At 41.3% G+C, this 16,266-nt stretch overlaps 1 protein-coding gene across 1 annotated transcript in view; it reads left to right on the top strand.

Annotated features, from left to right (window-relative positions):
* Positions 1 to 16,266, top strand: part of LOC128657285 (gastrula zinc finger protein XlCGF26.1-like) — a 75,499-nt gene that overhangs the window by 38,150 nt on the left and 21,083 nt on the right. Inside the window, exon 7 of the mRNA XM_053711566.1 lies at positions 1,917 to 2,030. Coding sequence (XP_053567541.1) covers positions 1,917 to 2,030 — 114 coding nt within the window. The remainder of the gene's footprint in view (positions 1 to 1,916; positions 2,031 to 16,266) is intronic.

Raw genomic sequence — 16,266 nt, forward strand, 5'->3', positions numbered from 1 at the left:
ATTTCTTAATCCATGAGGCCCACCCTTTTTATGGTGGTTATGATTTTTTGTATAAAGCACAATTTATTTCCAAATTTCCTTTGTTGATGCTTTCTACTCCTTTCTTTATCACCCCACTGCTTGGCTATTCGTTAAACTGAATTGTGGGTGTGGTGAGGGGTGTATTTGTAGGCATTTTGAGGTTTGGGAAACTTTGCCCCTCCTGGTAGGATTGTATATTCCATATGTCACTAGCTCATGGACTCTTGCCAATATGAAAGAAATGAATTTATCAGGTAAGTTCTTACATAAATTATGTTTTTCATGACCTCTATTACAAAGCCTATTCTGAGGGCTGTATATAGTCTTAAAAGTATTACTTGTAGAGACATGTTTAACACTGTATAGGAAGATTTGTTAATCTGCTTCAATCGTTTTTATTGCTACTGTTTTTTACAAAGTCTAGACTTATTTTACTTTATTTTATACATCGATCTAATTATTGATTGTTTTTTACCTAAATTGTAGTAATAGTTTACCAACACAGGTGTTTAGTATTTTTAGCATTAAGGATGTTATATATGAGATTTGGTTTTGTCTAGTATTCATCTTAGATTATTAATAAATTGATTTTTTATAAACTCTATCACAATACTGTTTCTTATACTACAGATTGAAATCTGTGAATAAAGTTTCCCCTGTTTTTGCATACACCAATTAGAATACATCAGGAGGACACTTTCATATAGAGATTTTTATTTTCAATAGACACCACTAAAGTCAGAACGGCATTTATTTGCGCCACCTTATATAAATTTGAGTGTGCACTTGTGTTGTGTGAGCCATGTGGTTTACAGGTGAGTGTGCACGTGTTGTGTGTGTGTGTGAGGCATGTGGTTTACAGGTGAGTGTGCACATGTGTTGTGTGTGAGGCATGTGGTTTACAGGTGAGTGTGCACATGTGTTGTGTGTGAGGCATGTGGTTTACAGGTGAGTGTGTTGTGTGTGTGTGAGGCATGTGGTTTACAGATGAGTGTGCATGTGTGTTGTGTGTGAGGCATGTGGTTTACAGGTGAGTGTGTTGTGTGTGAGGCATGTGGTTTACATGTGAGTGCACATGTATTTTGTCTGAGGGATGTGAGTTTACCTGTGTGTTTGTGTGTGAGGGATAATCCAAATGAAAAATATTCACAGCACATTTTGTAAAACGTTCTTTTATTATGATAGCACATAAAACATGTGATTTACAGGTGAAATGTAATGTTTCACCCTGTACGCCCTTAATCAAACATGATTAAGGGCACACAGACCAGAAACGTTGCTATTTTTTGGGTGCTATCATAATAAAAGAATGTTTTAAGGAAGGTACTGTGATTTTTTTTTTTTTCATTTGTATTGTCATTAGCATTGGGAGCTTTGCAGAATCTGCAGTTTACAGAAACACCTGTTGCTGAGTGTATGTCAGGGACACGGGTTACAGTAGAGTGTGCATGTATGTTGTGTCTCAATTATGCAGATTGCAGGTTAGTGTGCATGTATGTTTAGTCTGGGGGATACAGGTTCCAGCAGAGTGTGCATGTGTGTTGTGTCTAGCTTTTGCAGATTACAGGTGAGTGTGCATGTATGTTTAGTCTGAGGGATACAGGTTACAGGAGAGTGTGCACGTGTATTGTGTCTCAGTTATGCAGATTACAGGTGAGTGTGCATGTTTGTTTAGTCTGGGGGATACAGGTTACAGGAGAGTGTGCACGTATATATTGTGTCTGAGTTTCTTGGAACACATATAACTGTGCATAATAAATGTGATAATCTGCTAAATAATTATCTCATGTGCCCATAGTAACTTCTAGGTCATCACATGATTTTATTTATAATGAGAGCGAGATTGATACATCCCATGAGTACTATAAACATACACGTGTATTCTCACTGTACAGGCCGTATGGATGTGACGCCTATAAATGGCTCATCGGTTGAGCACGGAGGAGAACCGTATGCGTGTGATCAGGTGAAGACTGAGGAGGATGAAGTTCCTATAAATACGGCTACAGGTGATTAGCGCTTATTAAAGGAACATGAAACACAACATTTTTCTTTCATGTTTCAAATAGAGCACACAAATTTAAACAACTTTCTAATTTACTTCTTTGATCAAATTTGATAACTTTTCTTGGTATCCTTTTGTTGAAGGTGCAACAATGCACTACTGAGAGCTAGCTGAACACATCATGTAAACCAATGACATGAGGCATATATGTGCAGCCACCAATCAGTAGCTAGCTCCCAGTAGTGCATTGCTTCTCCCGAGCCTTTTTAACAAAGGATACCTAGAGAATAACGCAAAAAGATAATATAAGTAAAATTGAAAGTTGTTTAAATTTGTATGCTCTGTTTAAAGAGACATAAAACCCAAATTCTTTCTTTCCAATTTTTTTCAATTATCTAATTTGTTCGCTTTGTATCATTTTGTTAAAATGTATACCTAGCTGCTGATTGGTGGCTGCACATTTTTCCTTTTTTGTCATTGGCTTTAAGTTAGCTCCAAGTAGTGCATTGCTTCCCCTTCAACAAAGGATACCAAGGAAACAAAGTAAATTATATAATAGAAGTAAATTGTACTCTATCTCAATCATAAAATAAAAAAATTGATGTTCCTTTTATTTTTGATTTTGCTTTCCCTTTAAGTAAAGAGACGATTCTGTGCTGGTGACATTTTGCCTCATGTAAGTAATAGTTATATTTGCTCAGATGGTTACACAGCAGATTCACAGCAGTGTGAATCTTAGGTAAACATTTACCAAATACACTTTTTTTTTTCAAACAAAATGAACCTGCTGACTTAGCCACAAAACTCTCTGTAATATTCCTATCTGCTCCTACCTGTGACTTCATAACTGTTGTCAGCTTGGTAGATTTGGAAGTTTGAAAAATTCTCATTTAATTGATACATTAGTTTGATTAGTCTAAGCGTTTTTTTTTTTTTTTTTTTTTTTTTTTTTTTTATCACTATGGCCTAGATTTGGAGTTTTGTGGCCAAGGGGGTGCGTTAGCTACGCGGGCTTTTTTCTGGCCGCACCTTTAAAATAACTCTGGTATTGAGAGTCCACAGAATGGCTGCGTTAGGCTCCAAAAAGGGAGCGTACAGGCATATTTAACGCCACTGCAACTCTCGATACCAGAGTTGCTTACGGACGCGGCCAGCCTCAAAAACGTGCTCGTGCACGATTCCCCCATAGAAAACAATGGGGCTGTTTGAGCTGAAAAAAAAACACCTGCAAAAAAGCCGCGTTCAGCTCCTAACGCAGCCCCATTGTTTTCTATGGGGAAACACTTCCTAAGTCTGCACCTAACACCCTAACATGTACCCCGAGTCTAAACACCCCTAGCCTTACACTTATTAACCCCTATTCTGCCGCCCCTGCTATCGCTGACCCCTGCATATTATTTTTAACCCCTAATCTGCAGCTCCGTACACCGCTGCAACCTACATTATAGCTATGTACCCCTAATCTGCTGCCCCTAACACCGCCGACCCCTATATTATATTTATTAACCCCTAATCTGCCCCCCACAACGTCGCCGCTACCTACCTACACTTATTAACCCCTAATCTGCCGACCGGACCGCACCGCTATTATAATAAAGTTATTAACCCCTAATCCGCCTCACTAACCCTATAATAAATAGTATTAACCCCTAATCTGCCCTCCCTAACATCGCCGACACCTAACTTCAAACATTAACCCCTAATCTGCCGACTGGAGCTCACCGCTACTCTATTGAATTTATTAACCCCTAAAGCTAATTCTAACCCTAACCCTAACACCCCCCTAATTTAAATATAATTTTATTCTAACGAAATAAATTAACTCTTATTAAATAACTTATTCCTATTTAAAGCTAAATACTTACCTGTAAAATAAACCCTAATATAGCTACAATATAACGAATAATTACATTGTAGCTATTTTAGGATTAATATTTATTTTACAGGCAACTTTGTAATTATTTTAACCAGGTACAATAGCTATTAAATAGTTAAGAACTATTTAATAGTTACCTAGTTAAAATAATAACAAAATTACCTGTAAAATAAATCCTAACCTAAGTTACAATTAAACCTAACACAATACTATCATTATATTAATTAAATAAAATACCTACAATTATCTACAATTAAACCTAACACTACACTATCAATAAATAAATTAAATACAATTCCTACAAATAACTACAATTAAATAAACTAACTAAAGTACAAAAAATAAAAAAGAACTAAGTTACAAAAAATAAAAAAATATTTACAAACATAAGAAAAATATTACAACAATTTTAAACTAATTACACCTACTCTAAGTCACCTAATAAAATAACAAAGACCCCCAAAATAAAAAAATGCCCTACCCTATTCTAAATTACTAAAGTTCAAAGCTCTTTTACCTTACCAGCCCTGAACAGGGCCCTTTGCGGGGCATGCCCCAAAGAATTCAGCTCTTTTGCCTGTAAAAAAAACACATACAATACCCCCCCCCCAACATTACAACCCACCACCCACATACCCCTAATCTAACCCAAACCCCCCTTAAATAAACCTAACACTAAGCCCCTGAAGATCTTCCTACCTTATCTTCACCATACCAGGTTCACCGATCGGTCCAGAAGAGCTCCTCCGATGTCCTGATCCAAGCCCAAGCGGGGGGCTGAAGATGTCCATGATCCGGCTGAAGTCATCATCCAAGCGGGAGCTGAAGAGGTCCATGATCCGGCTGAAGTCATCATCCAAGCGGGAGCTGAAGAGGTCCATGATCTGGCTGAAGTCATCATCCAAGCGGGAGCTGAAGAGGTCCATGATCCGGATGAAGTCTTCTATCAACGGCATCTTCAATCTTCTTTCTTCCGGATCCATCTTGCAGACCTCCGACGCGGAACATCCTGCTGGCCCGACGGACTACCGACGAATGAAGGCTCCTTTAAGGGACGTCATCCAAGATGGCGCCCCTCGAATTCCGATTGGCTGATAGGATTCTATCAGCCAATCGGAATTAAGGTAGGAAAATTCTTATTGGCTGATGGAATCAGCCAATCAGAATCAAGTTCAATCCGATTATCCGATCAGCCAATCAGATTGAGCTCGCATTCTATTGGCTGATCGGAATTCGAGGGACGCCATCTTGGATGACGTCCCTTAAAGGAGCCTTCATTCGTCGGTAGTCCGTCGGGCCAGCAGGATGTTCCGCGTCGGAGGTCTGCAAGATGGATCCGGAAGAAAGAAGATTGAAGAAGACTTCAGCCGGATCATAGACCTCTTCAGCTCCCGCTTGGATGATGACTTCAGCCGGATCATGGACCTCTTCAGCTCCCGCTTGGATGATGACTTCAGCCGGATCATGGACCTCTTCAGCTCCCGCTTGGATGATGACTTCAGCCGGATCATGGACATCTTCAGCCCCCCGCTTGGGCTTGGATCAGGACATCGGAGGAGCTCTTCTGGACCGATCGGTGAACCTGGTATGGTGAAGATAAGGTAGGAAGATCTTCAGGGGCTTAGTGTTAGGTTTATTTAAGGGGGGTTTGGGTTAGATTAGGGGTATGTGGGTGGTGGGCTGTAATGTTGGGGGGGGGTAATTGTATGTGGTTTTTTTTACAGGCAAAAGAGCTGAATTCTTTGGGGCATGCCCCGCAAAGGGCCCTGTTCAGGGCTGGTAAGGTAAAAGAGCTTTGAACTTTAGTAATTTTAGAATAGGGTAGGGCATTTTTTTATTTTGGGGGTCTTTGTTATTTTATTAGGGGGCTTAGAGTAGGTTTAATTAGTTTAAAATTGTTGTAATTTTTTCTAATGTTTGTAAATATTTTTTTATTTTTTGTAACTTAGTTCTTTTTTATTTTTTGTACTTTAGTTAGTTTATTTAATTGTAGTTATTTGTAGGAATTGTATTTAATTTATTTATTGATAGTGTAGTGTTAGGTTTAATTGTAGATAATTGTAGGTATTTTATTTAATTAATTTAATGATAGTATAGTGTTAGGTTTAATTGTAACTTAGGTTAGGATTTATTTTACAGGTAATTTTGTTATTATTTTAACTAGGTAACTATTAAATAGTTCTTAACTATTTAATAGCTATTGTACTTGGTTAAAATAATTACAAAGTTGCCTGTAAAATAAATATTAATCCTAAAATAGCTACAATATAATTATTCGTTATATTGTAGCTATATTAGGGTTTATTTTACAGGTAAGTATTTAGCTTTAAATAGGAATAAGTTATTTAATAAGAATTAATTTATTTAGTTAGAATAAAATTATATTTAACTTAGGGGGGTGTTAGGGTTAGGGGTTAATAAATTTAATAGAGTAGCGGTGATCCAGTCGGCAGATTAGGGGTTAATGTTTGAAGTTAGGTGTCGGCAATGTTAGGGAGGGCAGATTAGGGGTTAATACTATTAATTATAGGGTTAGTGAGGCGGATTAGGGGTTAATAACTTTATTATAATAGCGGTGCGGTCCGGTCGGCAGATTAGGGGTTAATAAGTGTAGGCAGGTGGAGGCGACGTTGTGGGGGGCAGATTAGGGGTTAATAAATATAATATAGGGGTCGGCGGTGTTAGGGGCAGCAGATTAGGGGTACATAAGGATAACGTAGGTGGCGGTCGGCAGATTAGGGGTTAAAAATATTTAATAGAGTGGCGGCGATGTGGGGGGACCTCGGTTTAGGGGTACATAGGTAGTTTATGGGTGTTAGTGTACTTTAGAGCACAGTAGTTAAGAGCTTTATGAACCGGCGTTAGCCCAAAAAGCTCTTAACTACTGACTTTTTTCTGCGGCTGGAGTTTGGTCGTTAGATTTCTAACGCTCACTCCAGACACGACTCTAAATACCGGAGTTAGAAAGATCCCATTGAAAAGATAGGATACGCAATTGATGTAAGGGGATCTGCGGTATGGAAAAGTCGCGGCTGGAAAGTGAGCGTTAGACCCTTTCCTGACTGACTCCAAATACCGGCGGTAGCCTAAAACCAGCATTAGGAGCCTCTAACGCTGGTTTTGACGGCTACCGCCAAACTCTAAATCTAGCCGTTAGTTTTACAGGTTTGAGGGGCACAGACCAGGGGTGAGTGTTCACGTGTGTGATAGATCAGTGAATATACTTGTGTGGCATGTCTGAGGGATGAAGGGTACAGACGAGGGTATATATGTGACATTCAGATATTACAACTTCTTGTGCAGTTAGTGGTTCAGCTCATTGTGGTTGCGGTTAGGGTGGGAGACAGAGGGGGAATGAAATGGGAACATTTTTATTCACTTTTTATCTGTAAGGAGTGTTTTTTTCTCACAGGCTTTGGCCTGCATATCATTCTGGGGGTAAGCTTCACCCCCCCATGTTTGGTGCCCTTTTCTCCCTCACCAGATCAGTGACTGGCTGATATTTGCTCAGGGACAGTCTGCAGGCATTGCAAGCAATCTGGGCCCAGTTGTATCACTTTCTTTGCCCAGAAGGTGGGTGAGTACCCTCATATGAGCTGTTGAAGGGATGGGTGGGTGATCTTTTTCTGAGGGAAAACCATTTGGTGTGTTTTCTGACTGGGGTTCTGAGATGTATATTGTATTTTGGGTAAATACACTTGCTCAGTTTTGCTTATCATTTTTGAGTCATGTCTGTACCCCATCTATTATCACTGACCCATTAGAAGAGACCCTTCTAATACTTCAGTCCATTATTCCTGCTTACTATGCAATTCTGTTCCAGTGGACCAAATTAACCAGTTGTAATAGGCAGCGTCCTAAACCCCAGGCTCAGTTACCACTTAGCTTACAATACTCTGACTCGGCTGAATCTTGTTCTGAGGGTGACATTTTCTCTGAAGACGCTGAGACAGAGTCTGCTTTTAAGTAAACCATATCCGCTTCCTGCTTCAGGAGGTTTTAGTTTAGAACTATGAGAACTGAATGCAGGGGATTCCAACCCTGTAAATACATTAATTCAGGTCTTTAAAGCTCCGCTGAAGCTGAAGTTACCACTTAGCTTACAATACTCTGACTCATCTGAGCACAGTAAACCCCTTATGCTTCCCATGAATTACATCATGTACCCCACACCTGCATTCCTGGTTCCCCTGTGTATAAAGTGAAAAAGTTATGGACATTAGGTGCTTAATCTTCCTGTGTATGCCAGTCTGCCCCCCCCCATATACCCTTTCCCGCCCCTCTGTATATGTGTAACCCTCCCTACTCCGCTTCTGTTCTATTGCAAACTCCCCAACATAATCATCACTGTATACACCCCCTGCACCCGTGATGTTGCCCTCATCCTAAGCCCCCCATGGTTGCCACTATACTAATTAATTTAAGACAGCCACTGCATATCCTCCATGAAATTGGTCATGTTTTCTGGCTCCTGAGACTGGGCTAGGGGCGTCATGTTCAAGGGCAGAAGGAGCAGGCATCTTGTCTGAGGGGAAAAGAGCAGAGGTTACAGGAGTATCGGAGGGACCTGGTGCATCTACTACAGGGTGACAGCCGGTTGCTGAGGCTGCGGGGCCTGCTCTGCGTAGCAGCGGGCGTGGTGACATAATCCCCACGGTACCGGCCACTAGCAGCATCACTAGTACTAGTGGGGGAGGAAATATTGTGTCAGAAAGGAATACTGAGCGATCAGGGGTCAGCAGGAGCAGGCAGTTCTGCATCCTGTCCTGTCTGTGGAGAAAGAGCATAGAATACGGGAGAATCACAGGGACCTGATGCAGTACTGGCTGTCAGGGTTTTTTCCCTGCTTTGTTTGCCATGTGCTGCTGGCAGCCATTTTACTCACCTCTCTTGTTGACTCTAGTGCATAGTGTGTGATGCTGCTCATTTCCTGCACTTCCTTTTATGGCCAGACTGATGTACATCATCCATGTGAGACAGGTTTCAGTCTCAGAATTGTGATGTCATCACTTATTATTTAAAGGGCCTCTTCAGTATGCTTTGCCCTTGCGTTATCTAAGACCTGTTTGTGAGTTCCAGTTCCTGTGTATTACCTGGGTGTCTGACGTCCCTCCTGGTTCCTAATCCCTGGCTTGTTCCTGACTCTGCTGTTTCTCCTTGTTCCTGATTCCGGCTCGTCTGACTATTCGCTTTGGCTCGTCTGACTACCAGCTCTGGTTTTGACTCCTGGCTTGTTATTTGAATTGTGGACTTTTTATTATTTTTTGTTATTAATAAAGGTGTGATTATTTCTTCTACAAGATATGACGAGTCCATGGATATCATCCTTACTTGTGGGATTTATCCTCCTGCTAACAGGAAGGGGCAAAGAGCACCACAGCAGAGCTGTATATATAGCTCCTCCCTTCTCTCCACCCCCAGTCATTCTCTTTGCCTGTGTTAGTAATAGGAAGAGGTAAAGTGAGGTGTTAGTTTTAGATTCTTCAATCAAGAAGTTTTTTTTTTTTAAATGGTACCGGTGAGTACTCTTTTCCTCAGGAAGAAATGGAATGAAGATTCTTCTGCCCTGAGGTTGATGATCTTAGCAGACGTTACTAAGATCCATTCTGGTTCCCACAGAACTTCTGAAGGTAGTGCAAGAGAAATCTTCAGTGTGGAGAACAGTGTCATGCTTCAAGCAACATTGAGGTATGTTCAGTCTTTTATTCTGAGGAGACTTGTTATATCAGAACTGGCTGACATTTTTTACCTGCAAGGGAAGGGGTAAGCAGTAGTTTTCTATACATATTGATATTAACGGTTTGCATATCTATATTGTGGCTATATTGACACTGGGAGAGGCAGCTTGACATATATATATCTTTATTATTTAAGGTCAGTAGGGCTGCAATTATATGTTAGAAGTTTGTAAGTACAGGGGACCACATGGCTTAACTCAAACCGCTTCTCATGCGGTTAGACTGTTTGTTGATGCAACGTCCATGATGGGCGGGGCCTATTTCGCACGCTCAGGCGCAGTTTTCTCTCTCTAAGAAGGCAACAGGCATTAGCTCCGGTGGGGCCTAAAGTTGTTTTCCAGTCACCGTATCGTTGTCGAGTCAATTTTCAGTACCCTGAGGGCAGGTAGGCGCCACAGCAGAGCTGTGGCGAGGTGCAGGGGCTGTTTTTCATTGTTTAAGTATATTTTTTTAATTAAAGTGTCTCCTTAAAGGGTGAATCTCTTCTGCCTATAGGGTGCAATAATTTTTGGAAAAATTTAACTGTTATATAAAATAGTTTAGTGATAACAACGTTTTTAGGGCAGTTTAGAAAAATTGTTGCGCTTTTTATTTCTTAAAGGCGCAGTACGTTTTTTTGAATCAGTAAATAAGGTGATTTATGACTATTGTGGCTATTGCTAGTCTGTTTAACATGTCTGAACTTGAGGAAACTCCTTGTTCTATGTGTTTAGAAGCCATTGTGGAACCCTCTCTTACTTTGTGTACCTCTTGTACTGAAAGGGCCTTACAATGTAAAAAGCATATTTTATGTAAAAGTGTGCCTAAGGATGATTCTCAGTCTGAAGAGAATCCGGATATGCCGTCTAATTCTCCCCAAGTGTCACAACCATTAACGCCCACCCAAGTTCCTCAAATGCGTCTAATTCTTTTAATCTGCAGGATATGGCTGCAGTTATGTCAACTACCTTTACAGAGGTATTATCTAAATTACCAGTGTTACAGGGTAAACGCAGTAGGACAGGAATCAATGTAAATACTGAGTCCTCTGATGCTTTGTTGGCTATTTCCGATGTGCCCTCACAGGGATCTGAGTTGGGGGTCAGGGAAATTTTGTCTGAGGGAGAACTTTCGAAACCAGGAAGTATGTTACCTCAGACAGATTCGGACGTCATGTCCTTTAAATTTAAGCTAGAACACCTCCGCCTGTCTTAGCGACTCTGGATGACTGTGACCCTATTGTGGTAACAGCAGAGAGATTGTGTAAAATGGACAAATATCTAGAAGTAACCGCTTACACTGATGTTTTTCCGGTTCCTAAGAGAGTTTCGGAGATTATTAAGAAGGAGTGGGAAAGACCGGGTATACCGTTCTCTCCCCCTCCTAATTTTAAGAAAATGTATCCCATATCAGATACCATTCGGGACTCTTGGCAGACTGTCCCTAAGGTGGAGGGAGTTATATCTACCCTGGCTAAGCGTACAACTATTCCTATTGAGGACAGCTGTGCTTTCAAAGACCCTATGGATAAAAAAATTAGAGGGTCTTCTAAAGAAGTTATTTATTCATCAGGGTTTCCTTTTACAACCGACAGCCTGCATTGTTCCAGTTACTACTGCAGCGGCTTTCTGTTTTGATGCTCTAGAAGAGTCTCTTAAAACTGAGACCCCTTTAGAGGATATTTTAGATAGAATTAAGGCTCTCAGGCTAGCTAATTCTTTTATTACAGATGACGCCTTTCAAATTGCTAAGTTGACGGCTAAAAATGCAGGATTTGCCATTTTAGCGCGTAGAGCGTTATGGTTAAAATCGTGGTCTGCTGATCATCTAAGTCAAAGATCTTGGCTATTCCTTTCAAGGGTAAGACCCTATTTGGGCCTGAGTTGAAGGAAATAATTTCTAACATTGGAGGTAAAGGTCACGCTTTACCTCAGGATAAGTCAGTTAAGATGAGGGGTAAACAAAATAATTTTTGTTCCTTTCGGAACTTTAAAGGAGTACCCCCTTCTTCCTCTTCCTCCACAAAGCAGGAAGGGAATTTTGCTCAGGCCAAGTCCGTCTGGAGACCCAACCAGGCTTGGAACAAGGGTTAATAACCCAAGAAGCCAGCTGCTGCTACCAGGACAGCATGAAGGGGCGGCCCCTGATCTGGGACCAGATCTAGTAGGGGGCAGACTTTCTCTCTTTGCTCAGGCTTGGGCAAGAGATGTTCAGGACCCTTGGGCACTAGAGATCGTGACCCACGGGTATCAACTGGAATTCAAAAGTTTTCTCCCAAGAGGGAGATTTCTTCTTTCACGATTGTCTGTAGACCAGATAAAGAGAGGCATTCTTACGTTGTGTAAAAGACCTCTCTACCATGGGAGTAATTTGTCCCGTTCCAAAACTAGAACAAGGGCGGGGGTTTTACTCAAATCTTTTCGTGGTTCCCAAAAAAGAGGGAATGTTCAGACCCATTTTAGATCTCAAGAGTCTAAACAATTTTTTCAGAGTCCCATCCTTCAAGATGGAGACTATTCGAACAATTTTACCAATGATCCAGGAGGGTCAATATATGACTACCGTGGACTTGAAGGATGCATACCTGCATATTCCTATCCACAAGGATCATGATCAGTACCTAAGGTTTGCCTTCCTGGACAAACATTTTCAGTTCGTGGCTCTTCCCTTCGGGTTGGCCACAGAACCCAGGATCTTCACGAAGGTTCTAGGGTCCCTTCTGGCGGTTCTCAGGCTGCGGGGCATAGCAGTGGCGCCTTATCTGGACAATATTCTGATTCAGGTGTCAACCTATCATCTAACAAAGTCTCATACAGACACAGTGTTGTCCTTCCTGAGAACTCACGGATGGAAGGTGAATTTGGAAAAAAGTTCACTAATTCCACAGACAAGGGTTCCCTTCTTGGAAACTCTGATAGATTCAATAGCTATGAAGATTTTTCTGACGGAGGTCAGAAAGTCAAAGATTCTAAATACATGCCGAGCCCTTCAGTCAAATCCTCGGCCGTCAGTGGCTCAGTGCATGGAAGTAATTGGATTAATGGTGGTGGCAATGGACATCATTCCATTTGCTCGATTTCATCTCAGACCACTGCAACTGTGCATGCTCGGACAGTGGAATGGGGATTATGCAAATTTATCTCCTCCGATAAATCTGGACCAGGAGACAAGAGACTCTTCTTTGGTGGTTGTCGCCGAATCATCTGTCCCAAGGGACGTGTTTCCGCAGACCCTCGTGGGTGATAGTGACAACAGACGCCAGTCTACTAGGCTGGGGTGCAGTCTGGAATTCCCTGAAGGCTCAGGGTGTATGGACTCAGGTGGAGTCTCTACTTCCAATCAATATTCTAGAATTGAGAGCAATATTCAATGTGCTTCAGGCGTGGCCTCAGTTGGCTTCGACCAGATTCATCAGATTCCAGTCAGACAACATCACGACTGTGACTTACATCAATCATCAGGGAGGAACGAGAAGTTCCTTGGCGATGACAGAAGTATCCAAGATAATTCGATGGGCGGAGGCCCACTCTTGTTATCTGTCAGCAATCTACATCCCAGGAGTGGACAACTGGGAAGCAGACTTTTTAAGCCGACAGGCTTTTCATCTGGGGGAGTGGGAACTCCATCCGGAGGTCTTTGCCTCGCTGATTCTCCGATGGGGCAGACCAGAATTGGATCTGATGGCGTCTCGACAGAATGCCAAGCTTCCAAGATACGGATCCAGGTCGAGGGATCCTCAGGCCGAACTGATAGATGCCTTGGCAGTTCCTTGGTCGTTCAACCTAGCTTATGTGTTTCCACCGTTTCCTCTCCTTCCCTGGGTGATTGCTCGGATCAAACAGGAGAGAGCTTCAGTAATTCTAATTGCGCCTGCGTGGCCACGCAGGACTTGGTATGCAGATCTAGTGGACATGTCCTCTCTGCTTCCGTGGAAACTTCCAGTGAGACAGGACCTTCTCATTCAAGGTCCTTTCCATCATCCAAATTTAATTTCTCTGCAGCTGACTGCTTGGAGATTGAACACTTGATTTTATCTAAGCGGGGATTCTCTGATTCGGTCATTGATACTTTGATTCAGGCACGTAAGCCTGTCACTAGAAAGATCTATCATAAGATATGGCGTAAATATCTTTTTTGGTGTGAATCCAAGGGCTACTCATGGAGTAAGGTTAGGATTCCCAGGATTCTGTCTTTTCTCCAAGAAGGATTGGAGAGAGGATTATCAGCAAGTTCCTTAAAGGGACAAATTTCTGCTTTGTCAATTTTGCTACACAAACGTTTGGCAGATGTTCCAGACGTTCAGTCTTTTGTCAGGCTCTAACCAGAATTAAGCCTGTGTTTAAACCAATTGCTCCACCCCGGAGTTTAAATTTAGTTCTTAATATCTATCTAATGCATGGGTTCAAACGGAACCCCTTGAAGAACATTAAGTTGTTATTTTGGAAAGTTTTGTTTTTGGTTGCTATTTCTTCTGCTCGTAGAGTTTCTGAGCTTTCAGCATTACAATGTGATTCGCCTTATCTTATCTTTCATTCTGATAAGGTGGTTTTACGTACCAAACCTGATTTCCTTCCTAAGGTTGTTTCTAATAAAAATATTAATCAGGAAATCATTGTTCCTTCGTTGTGTCCTAACCCTTCTTCTAAGGAGCGTATGTTGCATAACTTGGACGTGGTCCGTGCCCTGAAGTTTTACTTGCAGGCGACTAAGGATTTCCGTCAATCATCTTCATTATTCATTGTTTTCTCTGGAAAGCGTAGGGGTCAGAAAGCTACGGCTACCTCCCTTTCTTTTTGGCTGAAGAGTATAATCTGTCTGGCATATGAGACTGCTGGACAGCAGCCTCCTGAAAGAATTACGGCTCATTCTACTAGGGCTGTGGCTTCCTCATGGGCATTTAAAAATGATGCTTCTTTTGAACAGATTTGCAAGGCTGCGACTTGGTCGTCTCTTCACACTTTTTCCAAATTTTACAAATTTGATACTTTTGCTTCTTCTGAGGCTGAAAGGTTCTTCAAGCAGTGGTGCCTTCCGTTTAGGTTCCTGTCTTGTCCCTCCCTTTCATCCGTGTCCTGTAGCTTTGGTATTGTATCCCACAAGTAAGGATGAAATCCGTGAACTCTTCATATCTTGTAGAAGAAAAGTAAATTTATGCTTACCTGATAAATTAATTTCTTCTACGATATGACGAGTCCACGGCCCACCCTGTTATTTTTAAGACATGTTTAGATTATATTTATTTTTTATAAACTTCAGTCACCTCTGCACCTTTAGCTTTTCCTTTCTCTTCCTAACCTTCGGTCGAATGACTGGGGGTGGAGGGAAGGGAGGAGCTATATATACAGCTCTGCTGTGGTGCTCTTTGCCACTTGCTGTTAGCAGGAGGATAAATCCCACAAGTAAGGATGAAATCCGTGGACTCATCATATTGTAGAAGAAATTAATTTATCAGGTAAGCATAAATTTACTTTTTTTGCACTTCTCATCTCAGTCTGATTCCTGGCACCCTGACACTGGCCCACTGGCAGCATCACTTGTAACGGGGGAGTAGAAATACTACCTGACACACAGGGAGATGAACAGACACCCATGCTTATTAGACTTGGGAACGGTGCTCACGACCCAGTAATCATTGTATTGCGACCCAGTAATGGGTCCCGACCCGTGGTTTGAAGAACCCTGCTCTAAGGCACCCTCTAATTCTACCCATTCTTTATGATTAAACATTTTGCATCAATCTACTATCTGGAGAAAGAAAGTGGCTAATCTATATTACCTCAAGTTTGGGACTCTCAGGTTTCCTCTGTCTTTCTGTGTATATATATATATATATATATATATATATAGGGACTTTTGCAATCCTAGGCAGCAGTATTTAATGGGACATTACATAGTAACAAGAACAACCACATAACATAAAAGACAGTAACTTGCAAGATTGTGAAACAATTATGCCTAAATAAATAGTATTATAACCAAGTTCTTCAAATAACCACCTTGTTATTTTTGAACATATGTCCCCTGTGTGAGCTTGATCCTGCATATGCAGGTGTTGCACAAATTGTAGAGAATACACACAAATAAAAGTTATATGTACACAGTGCACCAGCAGCAATGTTTTCCACAGAACATTTTCCAACCAGGTGACCTTATGTAGCAGCCGGGTGGGCTCAGTGTAAATACTATGCAAAATTATAACATTTTCTCTTATTTATAATGCTGCTTAATCTACCCAAAGCACAATTTTTTTTATAAACTTTAACATATATTGATTTAATGATAATTTTAGCCAGCTGATCAATAAAATCAGTCATGTGTGGAGAGAACACTGAGCAAAGTTATCTCTGTGAAAGGCACAATTGGGCTAAAAGAGGCTGCTCCCAGGTGTTGACTATAGCTACTGAGCTATTGTTAGTTCCTAGTTGAGTGGTTTTGTCTCATTGTTTATTTCTACCCTTGCCAGGTGAAACACCATTATTTTAGAGGATAGTACTTCTTTCAATGATCTCATGAACTTGCTCCTGGCAGACTGTTTCTCTTTTTGTTTGAATTTGCATAATGACCCTTAGGAACACCCTAAGGGTGATGGTGGAAACCATATGTGGACTCCCTGCCCAATGTGCTTAGAGGTATATGCTGCACCTCAC

This window comes from Bombina bombina, chromosome 4 (assembly GCF_027579735.1).
Source record: "Bombina bombina isolate aBomBom1 chromosome 4, aBomBom1.pri, whole genome shotgun sequence".
Classification (NCBI taxonomy): Eukaryota; Metazoa; Chordata; class Amphibia; order Anura; family Bombinatoridae; genus Bombina; species Bombina bombina.